Source organism: Ovis aries, chromosome 4 (assembly GCF_016772045.2).
Source record: "Ovis aries strain OAR_USU_Benz2616 breed Rambouillet chromosome 4, ARS-UI_Ramb_v3.0, whole genome shotgun sequence".
In the NCBI taxonomy this organism is placed as follows: Eukaryota; Metazoa; Chordata; class Mammalia; order Artiodactyla; family Bovidae; genus Ovis; species Ovis aries.
Window position 1 is genome coordinate 63,572,937 of NC_056057.1, and position 24,528 is coordinate 63,597,464.

The 24,528-nt window shown below is 45.3% G+C and overlaps 1 protein-coding gene across 3 annotated transcripts in view; it reads left to right on the top strand.

Annotated features, from left to right (window-relative positions):
- The first annotated feature begins 20,262 nt into the window (after positions 1-20,262).
- Positions 20,263-24,528, top strand: part of DPY19L1 (dpy-19 like C-mannosyltransferase 1) — a 95,594-nt gene continuing 91,328 nt past the window's right edge. For all 3 annotated transcript variants that reach the window (XM_015095308.3, XM_042248611.1, XM_042248612.1), the window contains exon 1: positions 20,263-20,621. In XM_015095308.3, the coding sequence (XP_014950794.2) occupies positions 20,324-20,621 (298 nt within the window). In that variant the 5' untranslated portion in view covers positions 20,263-20,323. The remainder of the gene's footprint in view (positions 20,622-24,528) is intronic.

Consider the following 24,528-nt stretch of genomic DNA (forward strand, 5'->3'; position numbering starts at 1 on the left):
CAATATACAGCCTTGATGTACTTCTTTTCCTGTTTGGAACCAGTCTGTTGTTCCATGTCCAGTTCCAACTGTTGCTTCCTGACAGAATGTGGTCCACTGGAGAAGGGAATGGCAAACCACTTCAGTATTCTTGCCTTGAGAACCCCATGAACAGTATGAAAAGGCAAAATGATAGGATACTGAAATAGGAACTCCCCAGGTTGCTAAGTGCCCAATATGCTACAGGAGATCAGTGGAGAAATAACTCCAGAAAGAATGAAGGGATGGAGCCAAAGCAAAAACAATACCCAGCTGTGGATGTGACTGGTGATAGAAGCAAGGTCCGATGCTGTAAAGAGCAATATTGCATAGGAACCTGGAATGTTAGGTCCATGAATCAAGGCAAATTGGAAGTGGTCAAACAGGAGATGGCAAGAGTGGATGTTGACATTCTAGGAATCAGTGAACTAAAATGGACTGGAATGGGAACTGGAGAGTGTGTGGGAAACCCTGGAGAGGCCAGAACTGGAGAGACAAATGCTCTAAATTCTGTGAACAAACCAACACGGCTCTGGGCTTACTGCCAGGCTGCACATGAATGAGTCAGACCTAAAACCGTATCACAGTCACTTGGAGACCTGACCTGAGGTGAAACCAGTTCCACAGAATTTTTTTTTTATCTGTACCTAATGAGGTTGATTCGTTGCTAAAGCAAACAAACAAAAATCAATATTATCACTACACAAAGCAATCTATAGATTCAATGCAATCTCTATCAAACTACCAGCAGTACTTTTCCACAGAGCTAGAACAAATAATTTCACAATTTTTATGGAAATACAAAATACCTCAAATAGCCAAAGCAATCTTGAGAAAGAAGAATGGAACTGGAGGAATCAACCTGCCTGACTTCAGGCTCTACTACAAAGCCACAGTCATCAAGACAGTATGGTACTGGCACAAAGACAGAAATATAGATCAATGGAACAAAATAGAAAGCCCAGAGATAAATCCACACACATATGGACACCTTATCTTCGACAAAGGAGGCAAGAATATACAATGGATTAAAGACAATCTCTTTAACAAGTGGTGCTGGGAAAACTGGTCAACCACTTGTAAAAGAATGAAACTAGAACATTTTCTAACACCATACACAAAAATAAACTCAAAATGGATTAAAGATCTAAATGAAAGACCAGAAACTATAAAACTCCTAGAGGAGAACATAGGCAAAACACTCTCTGACATACATCATAGCAGGATCCTCTATGACCCACCTCCCAGAATATTGGAAATAAAAGCAAAAATAAACAAATGGGACCTAATTAAATTTAAAAGCTTCTGCACAACAAAGGAAACTATAAGCAAGGTGAACAGACAGCCTTCAGAATGGGAGAAAATAATAGCAAATGAAGCAACTGACAAACAACTAATCTCAAAAATATACAAGCAACTTATGCAGCTCAATTCCAGAAAAATATACGACCCAATCAAAAAATGGGCCAAAGAACTAAACAGACATTTCTCCAAAGAAGACATACAGATGGCTAACAAACACATGAAAAGATGCTCAACATCACTCATTATCAGAGAAATGCAAATCAAGACCACAATGATGTACCATTTCACACCAGTCAGAATGGCTGTGATCCAAAAGTCTACAAGCAATAAGCGCTGGAGAGAGTGTGGAGAAAAGGGAACCCTCTTACACTGTTGGTGGGAATGCAAACAGCCACTATGGAGAACAGTGTGTAGATTCCTTAAAAAACTGGAAATAGAACTGCCTTATGACCCAGCAATCCCACTGCTGGGCATATACACCGAGAAAACCAGAATTGAAAGAGACACATATACCCCAATGTTCATCACAGCACTGTTTATAATAGCCAGGACATGGAAGCAACCTAGAGGTCCATCAGCTGATGAATGGATAAGAAAGCTGTGGTACATATACACAACGGAGTATTGCTAAGTCACTTCAATTGTGTCCGACTCTGTGTGACCTCATAGATGGCAGCCCAAAAGGCTCCCCCGTCCCTGGGATTCTCCAGGCAAGAACACTGGAGTGGGTTGCCATTGCCTTCTCCAATGCATGAAAGTGAAAAGTGAAAGTGAAGTTGCTCAGTCATGTCCGAACCTCAGTGACCCCATGGACTGCAGCCTTCCAGGCTCCTCCGTCCGTAGGATTTTCCAGGCAAGAGTACTGGAGTGGGGTGCCATTGCCTTCTCTGCAATGGAGTATTACTCAGGCATTAAAAAGAATACATTTGAATCAATTCTAATGAGGTGGATGAAACTAGAGCCTATTATACAGAGTGAAATAAGCCAGAAAGAAAAACACCAATGCAGTATACTAACACGTATATATGGAATTTAGAAAGATGGAAACATAACCCTGTATGCGAGACAGCAAAAGAGACACAGATGTATAGAACAGTCTTTTGGACTCTGTGCGAGAGGGAAGGGGGTGGGACAATTTGGGAGAATGGCATTGAAACATGTATAATATCATATATGAAACGAATTGCAAGTCCAGGTTTGATGCATGACACTGGATGCTTGGGGCTGGTGCACTGGGATGACCCAGAGGGATGGTACGGGGAGGGAGGGGGTTCAGGATGGGGAACACGTGCATACCTGTGGCGGATTCATGTTGATGTATGGCAAAACCAATACAATATTGTAAAGTAATTAACCTCTGATTAAAATAAACAAATTTATATTAAATTTTAAAAATCAATTGTATCCAGGAATTTGAAGAGAGAAAAACTCCAAAAATCTCCAGTGGATTTGAATAGATGCCAATCTACTCCAAAATAGCAAAAGTCACATTCTTTTAAAGTGCCTATATGGGCATATTCTGGGTCATTATATAAAACCTAAATTAAAAAAGAATAATTGAAAGTGCTCAGGTATGTAGACAGTAATAAATATGTATGACCATAAAATAATTTTAAAAAATCAAAAGCAGAAAGATAGCTAGAAAACATCCAAACATTTAGAAACTAAACAATACTATCCAAGTAGTCCATTGGTCAAAGAAGTAAGGGAAGTTTGGAGGGAAATAAGAAAATATTTTAAAATGAATAACAATAAAAGTATAACAATTGGAAGTGCTTTGAGAAAAATTTATAACATTAAGTGTTCATATTAAAAAAAAGAAAGTCTCAAATCAATAGTCTAAGCTTCCAGATTAAGAAATTGGAAAAGAAGAACAAATTCAATCAAAAGTATGCAGAAGGAAGGAATACATAGAGATAAGAGCAAAAATCAATGAAAGTGAAATCAGAAAACAATAAACAAAGTCAATGAAAATATCAACAAAATGCATAAAATTCAGTTAAATTAACAGACTGGGATGGTGGGGGAGCAAAAACTACCAGTATCAGTAATGAAAGAGTAGACATCACTAGGAATGCCACCAGGGGCCCCATGTTCCCAGGGGACCCAGGTCCCTTGGAGACACTGGAGATTCACTGGAGGAAGATATCAATGCCTCAGAGCTTAGGATGACTCTCAAGGAGGGGCTGTGGACCGTAACTGCAGACCCCAAGAAAGGTGCTAGCGTAACTAGTGATGGGGATTTGGTCCAGGGCTAGTTTAGGGGCCATGTGGGAGGAACGTGGTGGTCAGAACTGTTACTCCGAGTCATGTTCAGCCTAGCTCTTGAGGGAATTGTAATAACTCTCATGACACCATGAAGTGTGACCATTGACAGGCAAAGATTCCCTCAGGGGTTGCAAAGACAGGGAAGTTCTGGGAAGCATGAAGTTTTGATTTAGTCAGAGTTGGTTTCGAAGTCAGGCTCCTGGCTACGGCAAAGTAACCTTCTCTCACTCATCCTGCAAAAGGGAAATCCTGGACAGCTAGGAAAGACATGGCCAGACACCCCAACATTTAGTGGGGTGCTCAATGCATACTGGTTTCTTCCCATCCACCTGAGAGGCCAGGCTTCTCATTTGCCAGAATTGTCACTTTGGGTCAGGAAGAGCCAAGTCCAGTGGGAGCTGGACAGAACCTGTGGCAGCCACAGTGGTCATTCCTTGAGGAGGATGGAGATGCAGGAGGCAGTGCTCCCCAGAGCAGGTGTGAAGCAGCAGTGGTGGGAGGCTAAGCGTGAATGACAAGCAGACGAGACATGGACCTGCAGCAGCCTGTTTGCACAAGCAGAAGAGCATGCTGGAAGAGATGCCAGCTGGGCCCACCATGGGCTGACGCTGTAGGGAGCTGAACAGACCCCCCGGGGTTGTGGGGAAGACCTTCCAAGAGAAGCGGTTTGAGGGCAGTAAACTGGCACTGACAGCACAGGCTTCACTGCTGGAGAGAGTAAAGAATCCAAGCCTGGTGTAAAGGGAGCTGTTGGTGCCCACCCAGCCCAGCCCCTGGGATGCAGGTGCTTGTCTGTTTCTTGGGGAAAGGGAAGAAGACATCAATGCCTATTTAAAAATGACCATTCTATCTGCAAATTTCTAACACAGAAAGTCACAAGGAGCCCTGCTCAGCATCCCTCCCACAGCTGTTAACACAGAGATGGTTCTCTCCCCACACTTTGCTGTCAGCTTTGCTCAGGTCACCAGAGCAGGTGGGTGGCAGAGAAACTGGACCTCTCTTCTCCCATCAGGGGAAGCTTCCAGGCTGTGGCAACTGAAAGCAGGGTATGCCGGTGACAGGCAAGGCACAGGCAGATGTGCAGGGCAGTCAGCAGGCTAGTCCTCGTACACCTGACAGACATGTCTGGAGAGTCCCAGAAATGCTGGTGTGGAACTTACAGTGCAGGATGCTCAAAGGTTCCGCAGATGTGAGCCAGCCGAGCAGTAAAATAAATTTAAATAGCCCCGTGAGTTTGACCTCATTTGTATCTTCCTGGTGAAGAGGCCTTGGAGAGACAAGGCAGAATAATAAAGATCTATAATCGCATTTATTGAGTATCTATCATAGGCCAGGCACTGTGCATAATATTCTAAACATAATATTTACTCTCTATCACAATGCTGAATTCTCCCTCATTTTCTTCCCCTCCCCTTTCTTCTTCTTCTTTATGTTTAGGAATTCTTTGATTAAAGGAGACCTAGAAAGCAGCAATATAAATTTGGCAAATAAATTTTAATTGGGCTTTGATTTTATGACAGGCAAAAATAAGCTAGTTCTCATTTTTTAAACAAAACTGATTTGATATCTAGTCAAGTCAATACTTGATCAATATTTGTTGATTTCATTCATGAAATGTGAAGATTAAATGAAAATACACTACATATACCTCAGAAATGAAAAAGAGTACTATTTTTGCCTAGCAGAAAATACCATAGGACTGCTGTACCCTGCGGTTGGGGCTCCATTCCCTTGGTTTTTGCTGTAAATGCCTCCTCCTTGACTTACAGGACAACCTCATGAGTCTGAGTGAGTGCTGGCCACCCAACAGCCCTGAGCTCATTACAAAGTAAAAATGATTTTTATATATTTTATGCCTTTATAACAATCTATTTTCAAAAAGCAGTTGAAAGTTTACAATTTTAACAGAGAATGTTTATGTTAGAACAGAAGCTAGATTAAATGATCAGCTGGGGCCTAGAACACACATATTTTTCCTGCAGATCCAGCCAAATGTGAGACCAGGGACTGGACATAATTCATCAGAGCCAAGCTACACTCTGCAGGCAGGCTGTGTGGTAACTACCTACCTTTGCAATGCTGTCTGCTTTCAATTGTAAACACAGCCAACCAGCTCATCAGAGTAGGGCTGGAGGGAAAGCCAAGGCTGGCGGCAGGCTTGGCACCTGTTGATGCCAGAAGCCACCTGTACACAGCATGCTGCAGAGAAATAGCCAGAATGCCCCGGAGCCAATTCCTTCTAGAAACCAGTGACAGTGGGGCTTACCCACCCCATCTATCTCCAGCATGGAGGAGCTGCCTTCAGGAGGAGGTGTAAGGTGGAGGCCCTGATTGCAGAAGGTTTGGGCAGTATCTTATTCTTGTCTGGTCCCCAGGGGCCACGCCTCTCTGGTTATTAAATACTGCATTGAATGGAATGAACTGATTCCAGCCCCAGCTCCACTGGGAAGTTCCTTAGTGATCTTGGAAAGTGACTTCTCTTAAAGCCTGCTGCACAGCAAATCATTCTTAACTTAGTGGCATAAAACAAATGAGCATGTATTATTTTTCACTGTGTGGGGTTGATGGAGCCCAGTGAGGAACTTCTTGGTCCTTCTACAAAGTTGCACAGTGGCCAGGCTCCAGTTTTCTTAAACTCTCTTCCATTCATATGTCTGGTTGCTGGCCTGGGGAGTCCTAGACAGCTAGGGGCTAGAATATCTCATCTGGGGCTCCTCAGGATACTCTTCCCTAACACTGTGATCTCTCCGTATGGACTCTTCAGCACGGTGGCTTCAGGGCAGCTAGACTTCTTATACCAAGGCCCAGGCTCCAAGAGGACTTGTCCCAGGAGAGTGGAAAGCAGAAGTCAAGGGCCTTTTGTGACCCAGCCTCACAGGTCATTGTTTTCAAGGAGGTGTGGAAAGTCATGCCTTTGTTCTAGGGGAGGGAATATAGATGTCTCGTATTCATGGCAAGAACTCAAAGAATTTCGTTTTGCATTGAAACCTCCACAGAGCTTTTGTTTCTCCTCACATTGAATGGGAATAATATTTCTTGGCTAGATTGTTTTTGGGGGAATGGAGGTTAAATGGGGCTAATGCAGATGAACTCATGACCAAAGTCACCTCGCTGACCTGGTGTCTAGGGGCCAAAATGCCCAAATGGTAGCCTCCACATGTCCTAGGAAAAGTGGTTATTCTTCCCCTAATGCATGTGTGCCCAGTCATGTCTGACTCTTTGTGACCCTATGGACTACAGGCCCCCAGGCTCCTCTATTCATGGGATTTCCAGGCAAGAAGACTGGGGTGAGTTGCCACTTCCTGCTCCAGGGGATCTTCCTGACTCAGGGATTGAACCCAGGTCTCCTGAATTGCAGGCAGATTCTTCACCAACTGAGCCACCAGGGAAGCCCCCCCAGCATCTGTCATTTGTTGTGTCAAAGAGGAGAATTCTCAACCAGGAGTGATTTTATCTTAGACTATAAATACTGTGGCTTCTGGGGCTTCTGTCCTGTATTCTTGGCAGGTGCTGGGATGCCCCGAAGCTTATCTCTGCCAGCTCAGCTGCAACAATGTGATGTGTATGTTCCAAAGCCAACTCGTTTACTTGCCCACTTTTCCAGAAAGCACTGCGCTGGGAGGCCTGACACAAACTGCTGATATCTAGTTTCACTCACCTTCCAGCTACTTTTTCCAACTCAGTCACATAAATATCTTCCTCCTTAGGTCTATTTGCCAGGCTGGTGGTTCCCACAATGGTGGTGTTACAACCCGCTGGGGTGTTGCAGTGGGCTGTCAGTGATGGTGCAAGTCATCTGTTACTAACAATAGGGTTCCCAAGTCTGCCAATGACTTACATTGAAAACAATATACAAATTAAAGAGAACTCAAGTTAATCCCCGTGATCTGCCACACTCAGTTGCCCTGAACATTCTTTCTTGTGAAAGCCTGCAATTGTTGGATAGCCTTTATTTGGAAAGAAGCAATTTTTAGCTCTTAAAGGAAACCACAATTCACGGTGTCTGTCTTTTAAGAATGTTCCACCACACAAGATTGCATGGACTCAAGGGTGAGGCAGGGTGGCCCCATGGAGTCCCTACCCCAGCTCCCTCTAACCAGCTCTGCCCCTGGGCAAGTTACTCAGCCTTTCTGTGATTGCTCCCCTTCAAAATGGGGATAATAAAAGCATGCACCCTGTAGGTTGCTGTGAGGAGGATTAAATGATGTATATAAAAGACACAGAACAGTGCCTGAAATCTAGCCAAGGCTAGTTTTATAGCAGCTACTATTATTTGTTATTGTGAACCTTTTCCTTTTTTGAGGGTTTTCCTCAATGTTTTGTATGTCATGTTGTTTTGGGATGTAAAGAACAAATATATCATTACTGTGTTGCACTCTGCCTGAATATAAATACATTGGACATCTCAGCCTGGATTTCTTTTGTTTTCAAGATACTTAAAATTCCATGGGCCTCTTCTATGGCTGGCTCCAGAAATATGTCTTGGGCTTGGGTAGCTCCAGTAAAAATGAGATTTGGCACAAGGAGCTTTCCTCCAAAATACTTCATGACTCTCTTTATTGGCTCTTCATACTTGTACCTTGATTCATTTCTCCTTCCCTACGTCCATCATTTTCAGGCTCTTTTGTTCCTGCCCAGTCCAGGGAGGGGGCAGGGAGAAGGGGAGATTCCTGTTCAAGGTTTCCAAGCTGAAGTAAAGCCAAGGCTGGGCTGAGCAGAAGAGTAGGAGTTTAGCAGATGAATCCCTGGCTTTCCAGGTTGAATTTCCAAAGAGTTTTCAAACCAGTGCTGTGTACTATTGTTCTCTGCAAATTAAATGAACATTTGTGAGCTGATCTAAGTGTTGAAGAGGGACTCAAGTAGAGATGAGTGCCATGGACAAGATATGCCTCTGATGTGGGAAAGCCGCTTTTTTTGATCAGAACAGCATCCTGCATTCCCTGAATGTCCGTGTTTTCTCCTTTACTGCACAGACCCTGCATAAAGATAAGTTAATATATGCTAAAAATATGTCATGCAGCTAATGAATAAAAACAGAGATCAATTTCCTCTTTCCCTAAAGTTTTGGATCTCAGCCTCACTGTTTGGCAGAGTCACCAGGGAGCTTCTAAAAGATACAGATGCTCATTCTTTCTGATTTCATTGATCTGAGTCAGGTCTGGGCTTTGGCATCATTTCTTAAAGGCTCCCAGGTAACGTTAATGTTGCCAGAGCTCCAGGATGCGACTTGGCAGGCCTGTGGATCCACACTGAGTGCCTGTGGGTATTCCCTGTACCTCCTTCCTCCGACCTCATGTTCCAAGAAAAGGGTTAGGTGACACCATAGATGCTTCCGGCAGGACTCACAATAATATACTGTGTAATCTTTCAGGAAAGTTTTATTAATCGTACATAGCCTATTGTTACCTACTCATTTTCTGGGCAGTATTTTCAAGACTTATTTCCAAGATCCATCTTAAACTACTAAAGAAGAATTATTATGAACATTAATAGCTATTCATCCAAAATATAATCCCAAAAAGAAGGATGAAGAAAAAACTCTATGAAGATGAATCTCTATTGCGTTGTCCATTTTTTTTCAACAGGCACAATTTGTTTGCTTATCCTTCTCAAATGTACAGATTATTAAATACTAATAGTAATACTATTAGACTAATATTACTATTAATACTAAGTACTAATACTGATAGATTATTAAATACTAATAATATAAATATTAATAGAGGGATTTGAGAAAACCTTTGTCTTCAACAAATGCAAAATAGAAGCAAAACAATCTTAATTTACTGGGAAGTGCAACCACCAAACACTCAGAATGAATTCATATAAAGTAAGTAACTCTTATACTATCACCCAGGCCAGGTTTTATAATGTGTTGTCAGAAGCCTCCTGGCTAGACACACAGGTTACCTGTGGCTTCAACTCCAACTTCTCACTTTCTAGGGGCATGAGCCAGTCATCTGCATTTTAAACAAACTTCCAGGTTTCCCTGGTGGCTCAGCGGTGAGGAATCTGCCTGCCAATGCATGAGACCTGGGTTCGATCCCTGGTCCAGGAGGATCCCACCTGCCACAGAGCAACTAAGCCTATGGGTCACAACTACTGAGCCTGTGCTCTGGAGCCCTGGAGCCACAAGTACTGAGCCCATGGGCCGCAACTATTGAAGCCAGAGTGCTAGAGCCCGTGCTCTGCAACAAGAGGGGCCACCGCAATGAGAAGCCCATGCATCACACCCAGAGTGTGACCCCCACTTGCTGCAACCAGAGAAAAGCCTGTGCAGCACTGAAGACCCGTCAGAGCCAAAAACCAACCCGGAAAACAAACTTCCAGGTGTTTCGCTTGGCTCTACTTGTTAAGGCAGCAATGCTGTCTCTAAAACAAAACTGAGCACTTAGTTCCAGTAAATAAATTGGTAAAGGTTAACTCCTCCAGGGAAAGTATTGACGAGGCAGGTCTGGAGTTCAACAGGTGGCCTGTCCTGGGGGTTCAGGGCAGCTTCCCAGAGGTGCGTATCCAGCTGCTTGAACGGCCCCTGACATCAGTGTTGTCTCTGTCTCTGTGCTTCTACTGAGCTGTCTGTTCCCTGACTTGTCGCCTTCTGCCTCTGCCTCCTCTCCATTCCAAGGATCATCCTCCTTGGAACAATTCTTGTCTCACCATACTCTTTCTTCCTCAACCAACCGATTCACTCAGTGGCATCTGAAACACATGCATTGGTCCAGATAGCCACAGAAGAAAAGAAATTTAGAACATGGTAAGGTATTAGGAAGATGAACTAATTTTTTAAAATATTTCATTTAACTTGCTGAATTGTAAAATGTTTCTTTTTAATTGAGGTGTAACTGATATACAATATTATATTAGTTTCAGGTATATAACATAGTGATTCGATATTTTTATAGATTATACTCCACTTGAAGTTATTATATGAGACTGGGTCTATTTCCTGTGCTATACAATGCATCCTTGTAGCTTATTTATCTTAGCCATAATGAATAATAAAGGTGTGTAACTTCCCAGCATTCTCATTTCATTGTGCACCTAGTCTGGCTGGAGTGGACTTCAAGTGTGCTCAAGCATTGCTCTGGTTGTCCATGACTGTTATGGAGAGCTGATCTTGCATTCTTTCATTCTCTGTGTTTTATCAGGTAACTTGTATCGGATTTACCATGCAAGTTTCACTCCCATGAACAAAATAATACTGCAGATTAGAAGGCTGAAGATGACAACGAAGGAATGAAGTGCCTGCAGATAATCTTAAAGGACTGATTGTGTTAACTCGTGTTGGGAAATGAAGAAAGACAAGCAAACACCTAGAACCAAGTGTGCTGAGACAAGCTGCCAAAGGAACTGCAGAGTATGCCGTGCAAAACTGCTTACAGGGCTGTACTATACCCAAGGGTGATGAAACGCTGCACAAAGCAAGATGCGGCACTTGGGCCAAGCACTGGGTGGGTTGCTGTGGCATTTGTTCAGGGGACCCTGGACGCCCAGCTTAACCCTCTCTGACTTTCACACTTTGAACAGTGTCAGGAAAAGCACTGGCCCCAAAGCATCACAAACACCACTGCACCTGGTACCAGTGCCCCCAATCCTGAGTTGGAAACTCCTCAGATATGTATAGCAGTTCATGGACTGTGCAGTCATAGGCCTGAGGATGGACTCTGGGGCTGTGTGCTCAGTCATTGCCACTTCTTGCTCCTTTGTCCACTATACCCAACAAATAGGCCATTTGGGACAGGTCAGAAAGGATTGGGGTAAGCTCTTTCTTACTGTGCCCCTATTCTCTCGGTACCCTGGGGCCGATGACAACTGGATCTTGATTCCTCCTGAGGCTGCACAGAATCCATACTGCAGAGCCTCCCAAAGCTTCCAGCAACCCAGCATGATGTGTACCACCTCTCCAGCAAGATGCCAGAGCTAGTGCTCTGCTTCACCAAACTTTGCACTTTAGTGCTCGCAAGAGCAGTCTTGAGTCCAGACACAACATCCCTTATTTGGTTGCAAAATCAAGTGCTGGAACCCATGCCACTTTCCTCTGAAGAGCCAAAGGTTCCTTACCTGTTCCTCCTCCCTAAACTATTTCCTGGGACAAAATGGGCACCATAGCAACGTGGAGTTTCAGGTAGGAAAAAAATAAGGAATTTCCAACATTGCTGAGTATTGTGGGCTTCAGGTCATCTTGAGATGGCTACAAACTATCTACAGCTTATTGCCTTTAATATTAGTTTCTGAAAACAAACCAGGATTAGTGGCAAGGGCTGAGATGACTTGAATTAATAGCTGCTCGGGAAGTAAACCAACTAAATATTTTAGTTTTTAAATATATCTACTAAACTGATCAAAAATTATAGTTTAGAAATGTACAGTGAATACCTTTGAAGGTTAGACTTACATCTGATTTATAGTCCTGACATTTCAAATGGTGACTCTTTGCTTATAACTAATATATGAGATCAAGTATACCTAATACGTGGGGTAACAATGGAAACAGTGAGAGCCTTTATTTTCTTGGGCTCCAAAATCACTGCAGATGGTGACTACAGCCATGAAATTAAAAGATGCTTGCTTCTTGGAAGAAAAGCTATGACAAACCTAGACAGCATATTAAAAAGCAGAGACATTACTGCTATCATCTCAGCCATCCCTACCATCCACATGCCACAAATTCATATCCTCAGAGCATATCTGCTTGCTATTTTTTCAAATCTTATTTACAACCCATTAATCTTTTGAGCACTAGAGTTCATTGTTTTCGAATAGAAAATGTCCTTCCTTCTATAAGGCTCCAAATCTTAATATATTTAATCTACTAACCTTGTTTTCTGCTATTTTAATTAATTCATTTAATCATACATTTGATGATTTATGTACAAAGAGAATGGGCACCTCTGGAGTGTCAGGCCTTGAGATAGCACAGAGCAGAGGGGGCTACTGTAGGCTACCCAGACTTCCCCCGAGTTAATGCCAGGGGTGTAGGTCGCTAACAGCTCACCATTGAACCCCTTTGGGGACTGGCTTTTAGCTGTACACATTCTATGGAGCTGCCTGCCCACGTCTCTCTCACTCCTTGCAAGAGGCCACCTCCAATAGCCAATTGGCGTGGTGTCACAGACTTGGGACCCTTGCCACAATTCAGAATGATTGTGAAGGGCCACCCTAGCTCCAGGGCTCCCTGTTGGATTGATCGAGGCTTCTGCTGCATTTGGTCTGCAGTTCGATTTCTCTTTGTCTAACTCTACTTTCTTGACTCCCTTAAAAGCTTTGTTCTTGAAAGTACCTCCCCCGACTCTGGAACCACCTGCATACAAATTTTTATCTTAGAGATTTTTGGGGAACCTGACCTAATACAGAGCTTTCCCTCAAGAAAATTACAGTCTAACAGAGACGTCAGACAAATAAACAGGCAAATTGACAGTGGTAAGTGATATGACAAGGGAAAGTTTAGGTTACTAGATGTATGGCTCAGGATGTGAGGGGAGAAAGGAGAGGAGAGTTCCTGCAGAAGATGATTTCTAAGTGAGGGGTTGAGGATTTCAGTTAGCTAGAACTGCCAGGGGCTGGGCAGAACAGAAGTGTGACAGTTTAAGAGAACAGCATGTGAAGAAGTTCAGGGGGACAGAGGGCAGAGGGGACTGGGGAATGGAGAGAGATACGGCTGGGAAGTCTAAGATCAAGGTGCTGGGAAATTCAGTGTCTGGTGAGGGCCTCCTTCCCCATTCAAAGACGGCCCTCTTTTCACTGTATCCTCACATGATGGAAGGGGGAGAAGGAATTCCAAGTCTCTTTCGTAGGCACGAATCCCTTTCCTGAGGGCTCTGCTTTCAGGTTCTAATTACATCCCCCCAGCTCCAAATGCCATCACACTGGGGATTTGGTTTTAACCCATGAATCTGGGGAGCAGGAATTATACATTATACATTGAGCAGCGAATATTTGCTGTATCTGCTATGGAGAATGGGACCAGGGGCATGTTGGACGACTTCCGGGCAGCACTCAGGGCCAGTTGCCAGTGGAAACTAAGAATTCATAGGAGTTCCTGCCTTCCAGGCTGTGGGATTTCTCCAGCATTCCTCAGTAGCATGGGGTCTGAAGTCAGACAGTGGGATTTTGCCAGGTGCATGAGATGGAGGGACCACGCAGGGGGCGTGGGTGGGGATCTTGACAGAGGGAGTTGCAGTGATGGGCTGGGGTGGGATAACAAGGAGACTTAGAGGCACTGGAAGCTGGGTTGCTTGGATTTTAACTGCAGGAGTAAAGCCAGATTGGGGTGATGACAAAGAGCAGGGTAGGACTATAAGAGTGGGGGGGTCACACAGAGTAGGAATGCAGGTCATCAGAGGCGAGAATATCAAGGAGCTAAGAGGCTCAGTGTTATAAAGGTACTCAAGTTAGTTGTAGCAATGGTAGGAATTAAGAGGCCTGGGGGCCAGGACTAGAGTAAATGGAGCTGCCTGAAGAGAAAAGCAATGACGAAAGGCAAAGACAGCAAGGGCCCCGGAGGAGCTTTCCGGAGGCAGAAAGGAGATCCAAGGAAAGGAGGGGGTGGCCTTAATGAGGGAATGAACCTGTCACAGGAGAAAGGACCTCTAAAAAGAGCCAAGGTTTTGAGACTACTGAGATGAGCTGAGTGTGTGAGGGATGGATTGTCGGCCTCAGGGAGCACAAGATAAGGTGGGGTCAAGGAAACAGTTTAGCAAGGAGCAGATAAGTTGTGTGATATATTCAGTTGCTTATCCTGGAGAATGGGCTCAAGCACTGACCATTCAGTGTCCAGATGAACCCATCCCCCACCTTATCTGCATCCGGAGGCAGGTGAGCATGAGGCTCAGGCTATGAGTCAGCAAAGTCCTGTTGGATACTAGCAAGTCTCTGCCCAAATTAGAGGCGAATGGTGGAATTCATTGGCTTCCAGTGTTTCTAAGTCCACCTGGGTGTGTTTGTGGGGCACTGGGGTGGTGGAGTGGAGGGTAGACGGGGGCAGGAATGCTCAGCATCCTTTAGCAAGTAGTCTGCTCAGTTGCAGAGAGATCTGGGGGCTCTGGGACCCAGAATCCATGTGTGAGCACTCTAAGCATTTCATGCTCCAGTCTTTTTAATCTATTTATTCCTTAAATTAGTTGCTTCTTTCCTTCCTCATTCTGAAAAGGATTTAAGATGTTCCTATTAGCACTTACTATGGGCCAGGCACACAAGGGTTTCAGAAACATGCTGTTCCCTGTCTATAATGTGTTTTCCAAGCTTCCTTCTGTTTAAGCAAGCTCTATTGTTCCAATAATGCCTAGACAAGGTTCATCTGCTCCCTGAAAACTCCTAAATCGTGTCAGACGTGGTCTCTCCTCTTTGTAACTCTTTCAGTACTTAGGCTCTAAATCACACATTCTCCTGCACAATCAAATGTGCTCCTGGCTTACCCTGCCTCTCCATCTAAACTGCAAGCCTTTTGGGGATGAAGAGTTTATCTGAATTTTTAATGTCTCTAAAATCCACTAAGATACCAAGGACATAGTAAGCCCTCAGTAATAGGAACTGCATTTTAGGGAGACATGCCCCTCTGTAATGGAGTGTTTCTTTCTTTTTTTACTTTATTTTTTATATAAATTTATTTATTTTAATTGGAGGTCAATCACTTTACAATATTGTATTGGTTTTGCTATACATCAACATGAATTTGCCACAGATATACAAGTGTTCCCCATCCTGAACTTCCCTCCCTCCTCCCTCCCTGTACATCCCTCTGGGTCATCCCAGTGTACCAGCCCCAAACAGCCTGTATCCTGCATTGAACCTGGACTGGCGATTCATTTCATATATGATATTATACATGTTTCAGTGCCATTCTCTCAAATCATCCCACACTCTTCCTCTCCCATAGAGTCCAAAAGACTATTCTATACATCTGTGTCTCTTTTGCTGTCTCGCATACAGGATTATCGTTACCATCTTTCTAAATTCCATATATATGCGTTAGGACACTGTATTGGTGTTTTTCTTTCTGGCTTATTTCACTCTGTATAATAGGCTCCAGTTTCATCCACCTCATTAGAACTGATTCAAATGTATTCTTTTTAATGGCTGAGTAATACTCCATTGTGTATATGAACCACAGCTTTCTTATCCGTTCATCTGCTGATGGACATCTAGGTTGCTTCATGTCCTGGCTATTACAAACAGTGCTGCGATGAATATTGGGGTACATGTGTCTCTTTCAATTCTGGTTTCCTCGGTGTGTATGCCCAGCAGTGGGATTGCTGGGTCATGCTGCTGCTGCTGCTGCTGCTAAGTCGCTTCAGTCTTGTCCGACTCCATGCGATCCCATAGATGGCAGCCCACCAGGCTCCCCCGTCCCTGGGATTCTCCAGGCAAGAACACTAGAGTGGGTTGCCCTTTCCTTCTCCAATGCATGAAAGTGAAAAGTGAAAGTGAAGTCATTCAGTCGTGTCCGACTCTTAGTGACCCCATGGACTGCAGCCCACCAGGTTCCTCCGTCCATGGGATTTTCCAGGCAAGAGTACTGGAGTGGGGTGCGGGTCCTAAGGCAGTTCTATTTCCAGTTTTTAAGGAATCTCCACACTGTTCTCCATAGTGGCTGTGCTAGTTTGCATGCCCACCAACAGTGTAAGAGGGATGATGCACTGGAACTAGGACTAATAATGAACTTTCTGAGTTTCCCAGGAACACTCATTGGAGTATGAACAGTTAAAATTACAAGGTCAGCTACCAGAAAGACAGAAGATAGAATCTGAAAAGCAATAAAGTAGCAATTTACATTTGTTCTCACCAGAGCCTAAAGGAATACATTATAACACAGTGACAAGTTAATGTTGGAGCTTTGTAGAAAGTTGAATGTTATACAGATGTACTTTGTTGCACCCGTTTTAGGCTTCTGTAAAGTGTGCCTTGGTTACACAGGTTCCTCTATAGGAGCAACCACTGGGGGACACAGCTGTCAGAATCTAGAACTTGAGCCCCAGACACTTCTGCAAAAGGAGATCAAGTGACTTACTCTAAGGAAATGAGAAGTAGATGCCCGATCAAGATTCTTCCTTTGCTCTCACTCTGTGGGTAGGAGAGGGAGTGAGAGGAAAAGGGGGAAATTTGGATAGGGCTTTTAATAGGGCTTTGAAAATGCCAGTGGAAACAAATAAGAAAATTGGTTCCCAGCAGCCTTCCTTTGGCCAAATTTTACTTTTTGTGGTTCATTTAACAGTAGTTCCCTGGTCTCTATAATATTGCTAAACTTTATTTGGGGGCATTTACTTGTCTATTATTTCTATGCTCATTTCCTTCTTTTAATCTCTTATTTCTCCATCCCCAACATTTTTTACAAAATTACTTTTTTGATTAAAAGTTTTTATTTCAAATGTCCAAAATGTAGCTTTTAGTAAGAAAAGGACTGGGCTTATAACTTGGTGACCAGATGAGGAATTCACGTGTGGTTGTTCTGTGGGGTTTCTTTTTCTTAAAAAACAAAAACAAAAACGTATTTATTTATTCATTTGGCTGCATCAGGTGTTAGTTGCAGGAAGAGGGATCTAGTTTCCTGACCAGGGATTGAACCCAGGCCCCCCTTGCTACTAGACCACCGGGAAGTCCTGCGCTGTGGGGTTTCTCTCCTCAGAATTTGTCTGCTTTGATCCAGTATTTCTATAAGGTCACATAAGGAAGTACTTTCCCGGTACATCTGGAACTCCTGGGGAAAAGGGCATTAAAGTTGGTCAGTAATTGTAATACTTAATCTATATTCATTATAATCTTGAATTAATTCATAGGATCATCTGCACACAACACACTTTTTTTTAAGTGCAGCTTTCAGTTCTCTGCATCTCTCCAGCATTCACCACTACGTGGCAGTCCTTAGCCTAAAGATATGAATATGAAGACACTGCGCTGTCTGCTCTTGTGCATTTCAACAAAATGAAATCTGGCACATAACCTTCATGACTATTCCATTTTCTGCTCTACCACCCTCTCTGTGTGAAGCAGCCTTCTTTCTTGGGGGAGGGGAGAAAGAAGTAAGAGGAGTTGCTTACCATTTTATACAAGCTTAACGATCCACCAGATGGTCCTTATTTGTAAAGACGGTCCTTATTTGTAAAGAACATGTGGGAAGCAGGGAACTTCAAGGGGAGGAGCAACTGCTCAGAGAGCTGAGAAACTTGTAGCCCAGAGAGGGTGGGACTGGTTGGAAGATCACACAGCTGTCCCTGTTCTACCGCACTCTACTCCCCTGCATCTTCACATCCATTCTGGACTGTCAGCCTCAGGCTTTGGGAGGACAGAGGACTTACCATCCTCTATAGACAGCATCCACTGCTTTGGACATCTACTGAGCAGTTACTCTGATGGAAGACGATAAAGCATCTGCCTACAATGCCGGAGACCCGGGTTCGATCCCTGGGTTGGGAAGTTCCCCTGGAGAAGGAAATGGCAACCCATTCCAGTATTCTTGCCTGGAAAATTCCATGTATAGAGGAGCCCGGTAGGCTACAGTCCATGGGGTCACAGAGTCGGACACGACTGAGCGACTTCACTTTACATACACTGTCGTATTTATTTCTTTTTTACAGATCTGTAAGGTAGACATCTTTATTACTTTTATTTTAGGGATGAGGAGATGGAGACTCTAAGAGGTCTGGTAACTCAGCCAAGGTCACAGGGCTGGTACATATCAGGCCAGAGGCTGAAATATGGGCCTATCATTAGCCTGTGTCTTGACTAATACACCAGACTGCCTTTCTCTGGGATTCTCCACTTGGCAAAGGGACTCAGCACTGGTCAAAACCCACTGCGTGTGTCTTAAACAACAGGTGCTCCTCTTTTAATTCAGCTTAACAAACTTTCACAGTCAGGCTCTGTGGGACAATATGAGGCTGAGAAGTAAAGTTTCTTTGCCCTCTAGAAATTAAGAGACCAAGGGAGAGGAGGGCTGGAACTGAGTAACTGTCAGACGCACTGCAGAACACAGCATCATCCATCTTCATCTGGTTGTTATCCCCTGCATTCATTCCCCCAAACACTCACTTATTCATCCAACAAGTGTTTTCTCTGGCAAAAACGGTACCAGTTGAATCCAGAGGGTAGCACACTGGATCATCTGACACATTATTTCAGAATCTAAGATTTCTGTAATAGCACTTCAATAATTTTTTTAAGAGTCTAAAAATAGTTGTTCCCTGCTTCGATGAAAGACAAGTGAAAATTTAAATTCACAAAATACAGAATATGAGGGATTACTAGTTAGCACGGCAATTTTTTCCCCTTTACAAAATAATTGCCCTTAAAAAGGCATAACAGTGAATGAATGCTGATATTAACTTCCTTAAATAACGAAATCACTGGACAAAAACACTTAAGGGCGAGGATCCATAGCCACGTGAAGCACCTGGAATTATAACGGAGATAATGATGTGGCTTCAGTTACAAAACTGGAAATTAAGGACAATTTTTTGGAACAAGTTCACTGGACACTGCAAGGAAAGAACTTATCCACGTGGCTGTAGGGTTTTGTGCAAAGAATGCAAAGGTGGGGTGGCGGGAGAAGGGTGACTGGGATCTGCCTACTTTTCCTAGTCTTCCTAGGCGCCCATCAGTCATGCCTTCCGCTTGCTAAGGGAAAGAAAAATGGGTTTTCGACTAGTTTTGTGTTTTAACAGCAAGTAAAGTTTTTCTGCTTTCTTTCAAGCCACAAGGTTACATCCTTTGAAACTAACAGAACACACTTGTTGATCATTTTTTCTTCTCTGTCCATTAAATTTTGTCACCTCCTACCCCGGTTCTTCAGTTTTAATGTCAGGCACACACTTGGGTCTCGATCCTTATCAGCTCCCCTGGAGGTACTCTGATGCCATTTTTAAATCAGGCTGCCCTGATTGTCGCATCCGTTAGCGAGAGAGCTGCTTTCAGCAGCAATCTAAACTGGGAGGCCACACGTCGTGGAGTAACGTGATCCAGGGGCTCTACTTTGTTAGGTTCTTCTTCCAGCGGCTGGGCCACCGAGGCGCCAGAGCGCTCGCACAGCGCCCCCGCGTGGTCATTCCCGAGCGCCTTCCCGCCCCCGCAGCCTCCACCCCGTCCGGCCGCTCCCGCTACGAGCTGCTGGGGCCACGGGGGCTTCCCTGGGCTCCACTTTCAGCCTTAATCGGGTCCGAAACTTCCACCAGCGGCCCACTCCCCCAGAGGGCCCTTTCTTCTTCCCGGCCGTTGCCAATGGGAGGGGCAGCTGCTCCCGGAAGGCGGTTCGTGCCCTCGTCTGGCCGAGCCCCATGCGGGTCCGAAGCAGGGCACGGGTCGCGGGGCGGCCCCAGGTTGGCCCCCGCCCCCGCCCCCGCCCCCGCCCCCGCCCCCGCCCCCGCCCCCGCCGGAAGTCCGCGCGTGCGCGTTGGCCGGCCGGGAGCGCGCGTCCGGCGCGGAGGGGCGGTGGGAGCGGGGCTGCGGCCGCTCACAGTGTCCCCGCCCCCGCCCCCCGGCGTTCCGCGGTCGCCGTGACAACCGGAGCGGCGGCAACGGCTGCAGGCGCTCGAGTCCGGCGCCGCCTCCCGGCTGCACCGCCAGCAGGCAGCCGCCGCCCGGCCTTGCAGCTCTCCCCGCCTCCCCTCTCGCGGGGAGGGACCGGCCCGCCCTCCGCCCGCCCGCCTGCCGGAGAGTGAGCGGCGCCGGGGCCGCCCCGCCAGCCCGGCGTTTCCCGGCCGCCGTCCGGGCGCGCGCAGCGAGCGGGCGCGACTATGCCAAGATGGTCCTGCAGGCGCGGAACAAGCACCGGGAGGCGGCCCCTAAGCCGCCCCAGCCGCCCCGCGCCTCGCAGTCACCGCTGAGGGGGTCGCCAGATGTCGGCGCCGGGGAGCCCGGGCCCGAGCGCGCGCCCCCGTCCCCTCGGCGCAAGGGCGCCGCGGGCAGGAAGGGGCCCAGAGCCGAGTCCGCCGCGCCACCCGCCGGGGGCGGCCTCGGGGGGCGCTTGGCGGCCGGGCTGCGCGGGGCGCTGGGCCTGCGGCGCTCGGGGCGCGGCCGAACCTGGACCACGCTCCTGCTAGGTGAGCAGCCCAGCGCGCGGGCGCCGCCGGGACGCGCAACTTTGAGGCGCGGGCCCCCTCTACCCTTTCTCTCCGCTCTCCTCCAGCTTCCGCGCCGCCGAGCTCCGCCGATCGGTCCCCGCCAGTTTGCAACCCTCTTCGACTTTTCCTGGGACGTCCTTACCTCTTCTTTCACTCCCCCTCCCTCAGGCTCAGCCTTCCTCGCTCCCTTCCTACTTGCTCTCTGTCTCTGCTTTAAAAAAAAAAAAAAAAATGGCCCCGAGATCAACAGCTGCCCGGCCTGGCTGCGAACTGGCAGGTCTGCGCTAACCAGACTCAGGCGCTGTTGATTGGCGCGGACCGGCCGCCTTCCCGTTATCTCGGCCCCTGTCCGGGAGGATGGTTTGCTTTGGGTTGGAAGCGATTCTGCTGAGCTCAAAGCAAAAGCTCGTCCGCTGTTCTAGAAAGTTGCTAAACTTATCATTAAATTTTAGCGTGCCTTTTTCGTCTTGACTGCAAACACCGCCGATGGCACTTTGTGATCCCCCTCCGCAAGTACTTTTCAGGTCGCTTTGTGTTTGGGGCGCCCAAGCTGGGACCCTGCTGACCTAGCAATGATTGGTATGGAGGGCTCTCCTCTCCATCCACTGCGTTGACCAAACGGATAATGTGTAATGATATGCTGAAGAAAATAAAGTTGAAACATTCACGTGTTGTGGAACGACTTAAGATTTCCTTTGTTTCCTAATTGACATTCTGATAAGGCAAGTTATAGCAGTTTGAATGATAGGCCTGATTTTTCTAAGTCAGCTAGTAAAAAGATGTAACTCTGCCTTTCCTATATAATGTCATTAATGGACTTCGGCTACTGAATTATTTAACTCTTTGTCCTTTCTAATTCCCTTAGTGATATCAAAGAATTTGGAGTTCAGTATAGATCAGGGAATGAAATATAGCATATCAGCCTCCCCTGAGATCACAGGCATTACTAGAAGCCAGTCAATTATAAAAAGCCACAGTCATCACACACACATTTTAATGGGTGCAGGTAGGTTGATATTACTATTGGGGTACTTTTTTTTTTTCTGTGATAGATTCAAGCTTAAAAAATTCAGCATTTTCAGTATATTTCTCTTTTTTCAGTAGTGAGCATGAAAAATCTTGTCAGTGTGCAGGTTAGATAAATTCACCTTGGGGAGGCAGCATGGTACAGTGGATGAGACAGAGGCTCCTGATCCAGTTCAAGGTGTTTAAGTTTGGTTTAAGTTTGAAGTTATTTCCTTTGTGAGTGTTGCCTTCTCTATGATACGGGATTATCACCTGCCCTGCTTACTCCAGGGCATGTCTTGAGGAGCAGAACCCAAAGGAGCTGGGGTACAGCATGGCTAGACAGTTTGTATCTAAGCATTTAATAAGTTTTAGTTGCTATTATAAAAGCACATGCATAATACTGATTTGATATCTGGTGACAGGATAAAGGGGACTTCCCTGGTGGCTCAGTGGTGAAGAATCTGCCTGCAATGCAGGAGCCGCTGGAGACGTGGGATTCAATCTCTGGATCTGGAAGATCTCCTGGAGGAGGAAATGGCAACCCACTCTAGTATTCTTGCCTGGAGAATCCCATGGACAAAGGAACCTGGTGGGCCACAGTTCATAGGGTCCCAAAGAGTCGGGCAGGACTGAAGCGACTTAGCACGCATGCACAACAGGATGAAATTGCTTTTTTTTTTCTGGACTACTTGCTGTAAACATTAACCACTTTGTAGCAAAATATGGAATGGTATCACTCCTTCAGGGAGGTTATGGAAACAAACCATAGAATATCTGTTGCCATTTTTGTGCATATTTTCTTTGCTCCTAATTGCGTTTCCTTTGAATCTTATATTGGATGGGTATTTAGATCTAGTAATGCTCAGACCTAAGTACAATTTTATATTACTGTGGCAGTGTGGCAGTTCGGGTATTGGGAGGAGGTACAGTGAAGGTCCCACAGTTTTGGATGTATTTGGGCAGTGCGGCCATCAGATGGATGGAGGTTGGATGATCAGACCAAGGTCTAGAGACTTTCTGTCCTTGATAGCTGTTTACATGAGGCCATAGGGCAGCTTATGTTTCTGAGAGATGGTTGAAAGATGGTTCTGGAGAATAGTTGGACCTGGGATGTTTAGTTCTTTCTGTGGATCTGTACTTTCAGATCCTATGAAAAGGAGCAGGGTTTGGACATTTTTGAAAGCTGCCTCATTTCACTCTTCTTTCCCCTCCACAAATCAGTGATAGTTGAGCTGACATGGTGTGGTTTTTTAGTACAGTATTTTGCTATGACAAAAATTGCTTCATTTATGTTTTGGAAGAAATTTTAACCATTTGGTTCTCCTGATAGAAGCACACATTTTAAAGAGAGAATGACTTGGCGTTCCTAGTCTGTCATCTCGTCCACATGTGCAAAGCAGTGGTGGGAAACTCACTTCTTGTCAAAGTGGCCCTTTCCACTGTTCAGCAGTATAAGCTCTGTTAAAAAAAATCCGTTTTATTAACCATGTCTTTCTTTTAGGCACTGTTTACAGTCATAAAGAATGGTAATGGTAACAGTCATAAAGAAGGTTTTTGAAATGTTTATTTTTAGAAATTTCAACCTAGTAGCTCCCTTTATCAGCCAGGGGAGGCAGTGGTGTAGTAGAAAAAAACCAGGAGTATTTCTCCAACTTTTTTGATATAACCTTCAGTAAGCAACATAAGTTCCATTAAACCTGTTCACAGTTGTGAAAATCCAACCCTGTACATTTATGTGTCTGTCTGTCAAACTATTTGTGTATGTCAATGTCCTGGCAGGAAACAGATTTAATAAGTGGCCTGTTTTCAGAAGTATGAGCAGGTTTAAGGAACCCACAAAGGACACTCAAGCACCCAGGGATTGTCACCAGTGGGAAGATGCTACCACTTCTGGACCTGAAATGGAAAGGAGGCTCCCTCCGGAGCTCACAGGGAAAGCTGTGCAGTGGGGGCAAGATCATCCAAGAGGAGGGATCCCAGACACTCCTGCCCACCCTCTGATCTCCCACTGGTGCCTCTCACTGGCTGACCTTTGGCAGGAAGCCCAGCTGAATCATTGTGTAGAGTCAGCCTCCTGGGGCTGGGAACAAGGCAGAGAAGGGAGGAGAATGAATTTGAAAAGGGAAATGGAGACTAAGGATCAGTATGTACACAATATTTAAAGTTAAAAGATCATGTACTATACTCACCCTGTAATATACAGTACACCCTGATTTTCTGTTCTGTCCTTTTTCAAAAAATGCTGTTTGTAAACAGCCTTGGAAGAACTGTTTGCTGATTCTGTACCTGTTTCAAACTTGTTGGTGCCTGAGCTAAGCATGTAGCTTTTCTGAGTCTCAGTTTGTACACATATTAAAATGGGAGGCCTGGACTAGACTAGTTCTCAATTTGGCTGTATACTAGTGTCACCTGGAAACTTAAAAAAAATCCTGATAGCTAAGCCACAGGTCAGACAAATCAGAATCGGGTGGGATGACGTGGAAGGAAGCGTCAGTAGCTTTAAAATCTGATGTTCTGCTTCCCTTTAGGAACAGTCTGTCCCTCATCACAGGCTTCCTTGGACAGAGAAGCCTGGTGGACTATGGTCCATGGGGTCCAAAAGAGTCGGGCATGACTGAGCATCTGAGTATCTATGTCCCTTATCACAGAGCTGACATTCCTATTTGGCAGTAGTCCCCTGGAACTAGTATAACTGCCCCTCCGTTCTTTTAAACGTGGACACAGACAACAAAGTTTGCCAAGGTTTCTTTTAATTTCTATTGTTTTCCCAACATGGACTGTGGGCTGCCATTTATCATCTGATATGTCTGTTGTATTAACTGGAGATTCATGGAGATGGTGAAGACTAGGGATGTGGTGAGGGGACAGATTTAAGGGA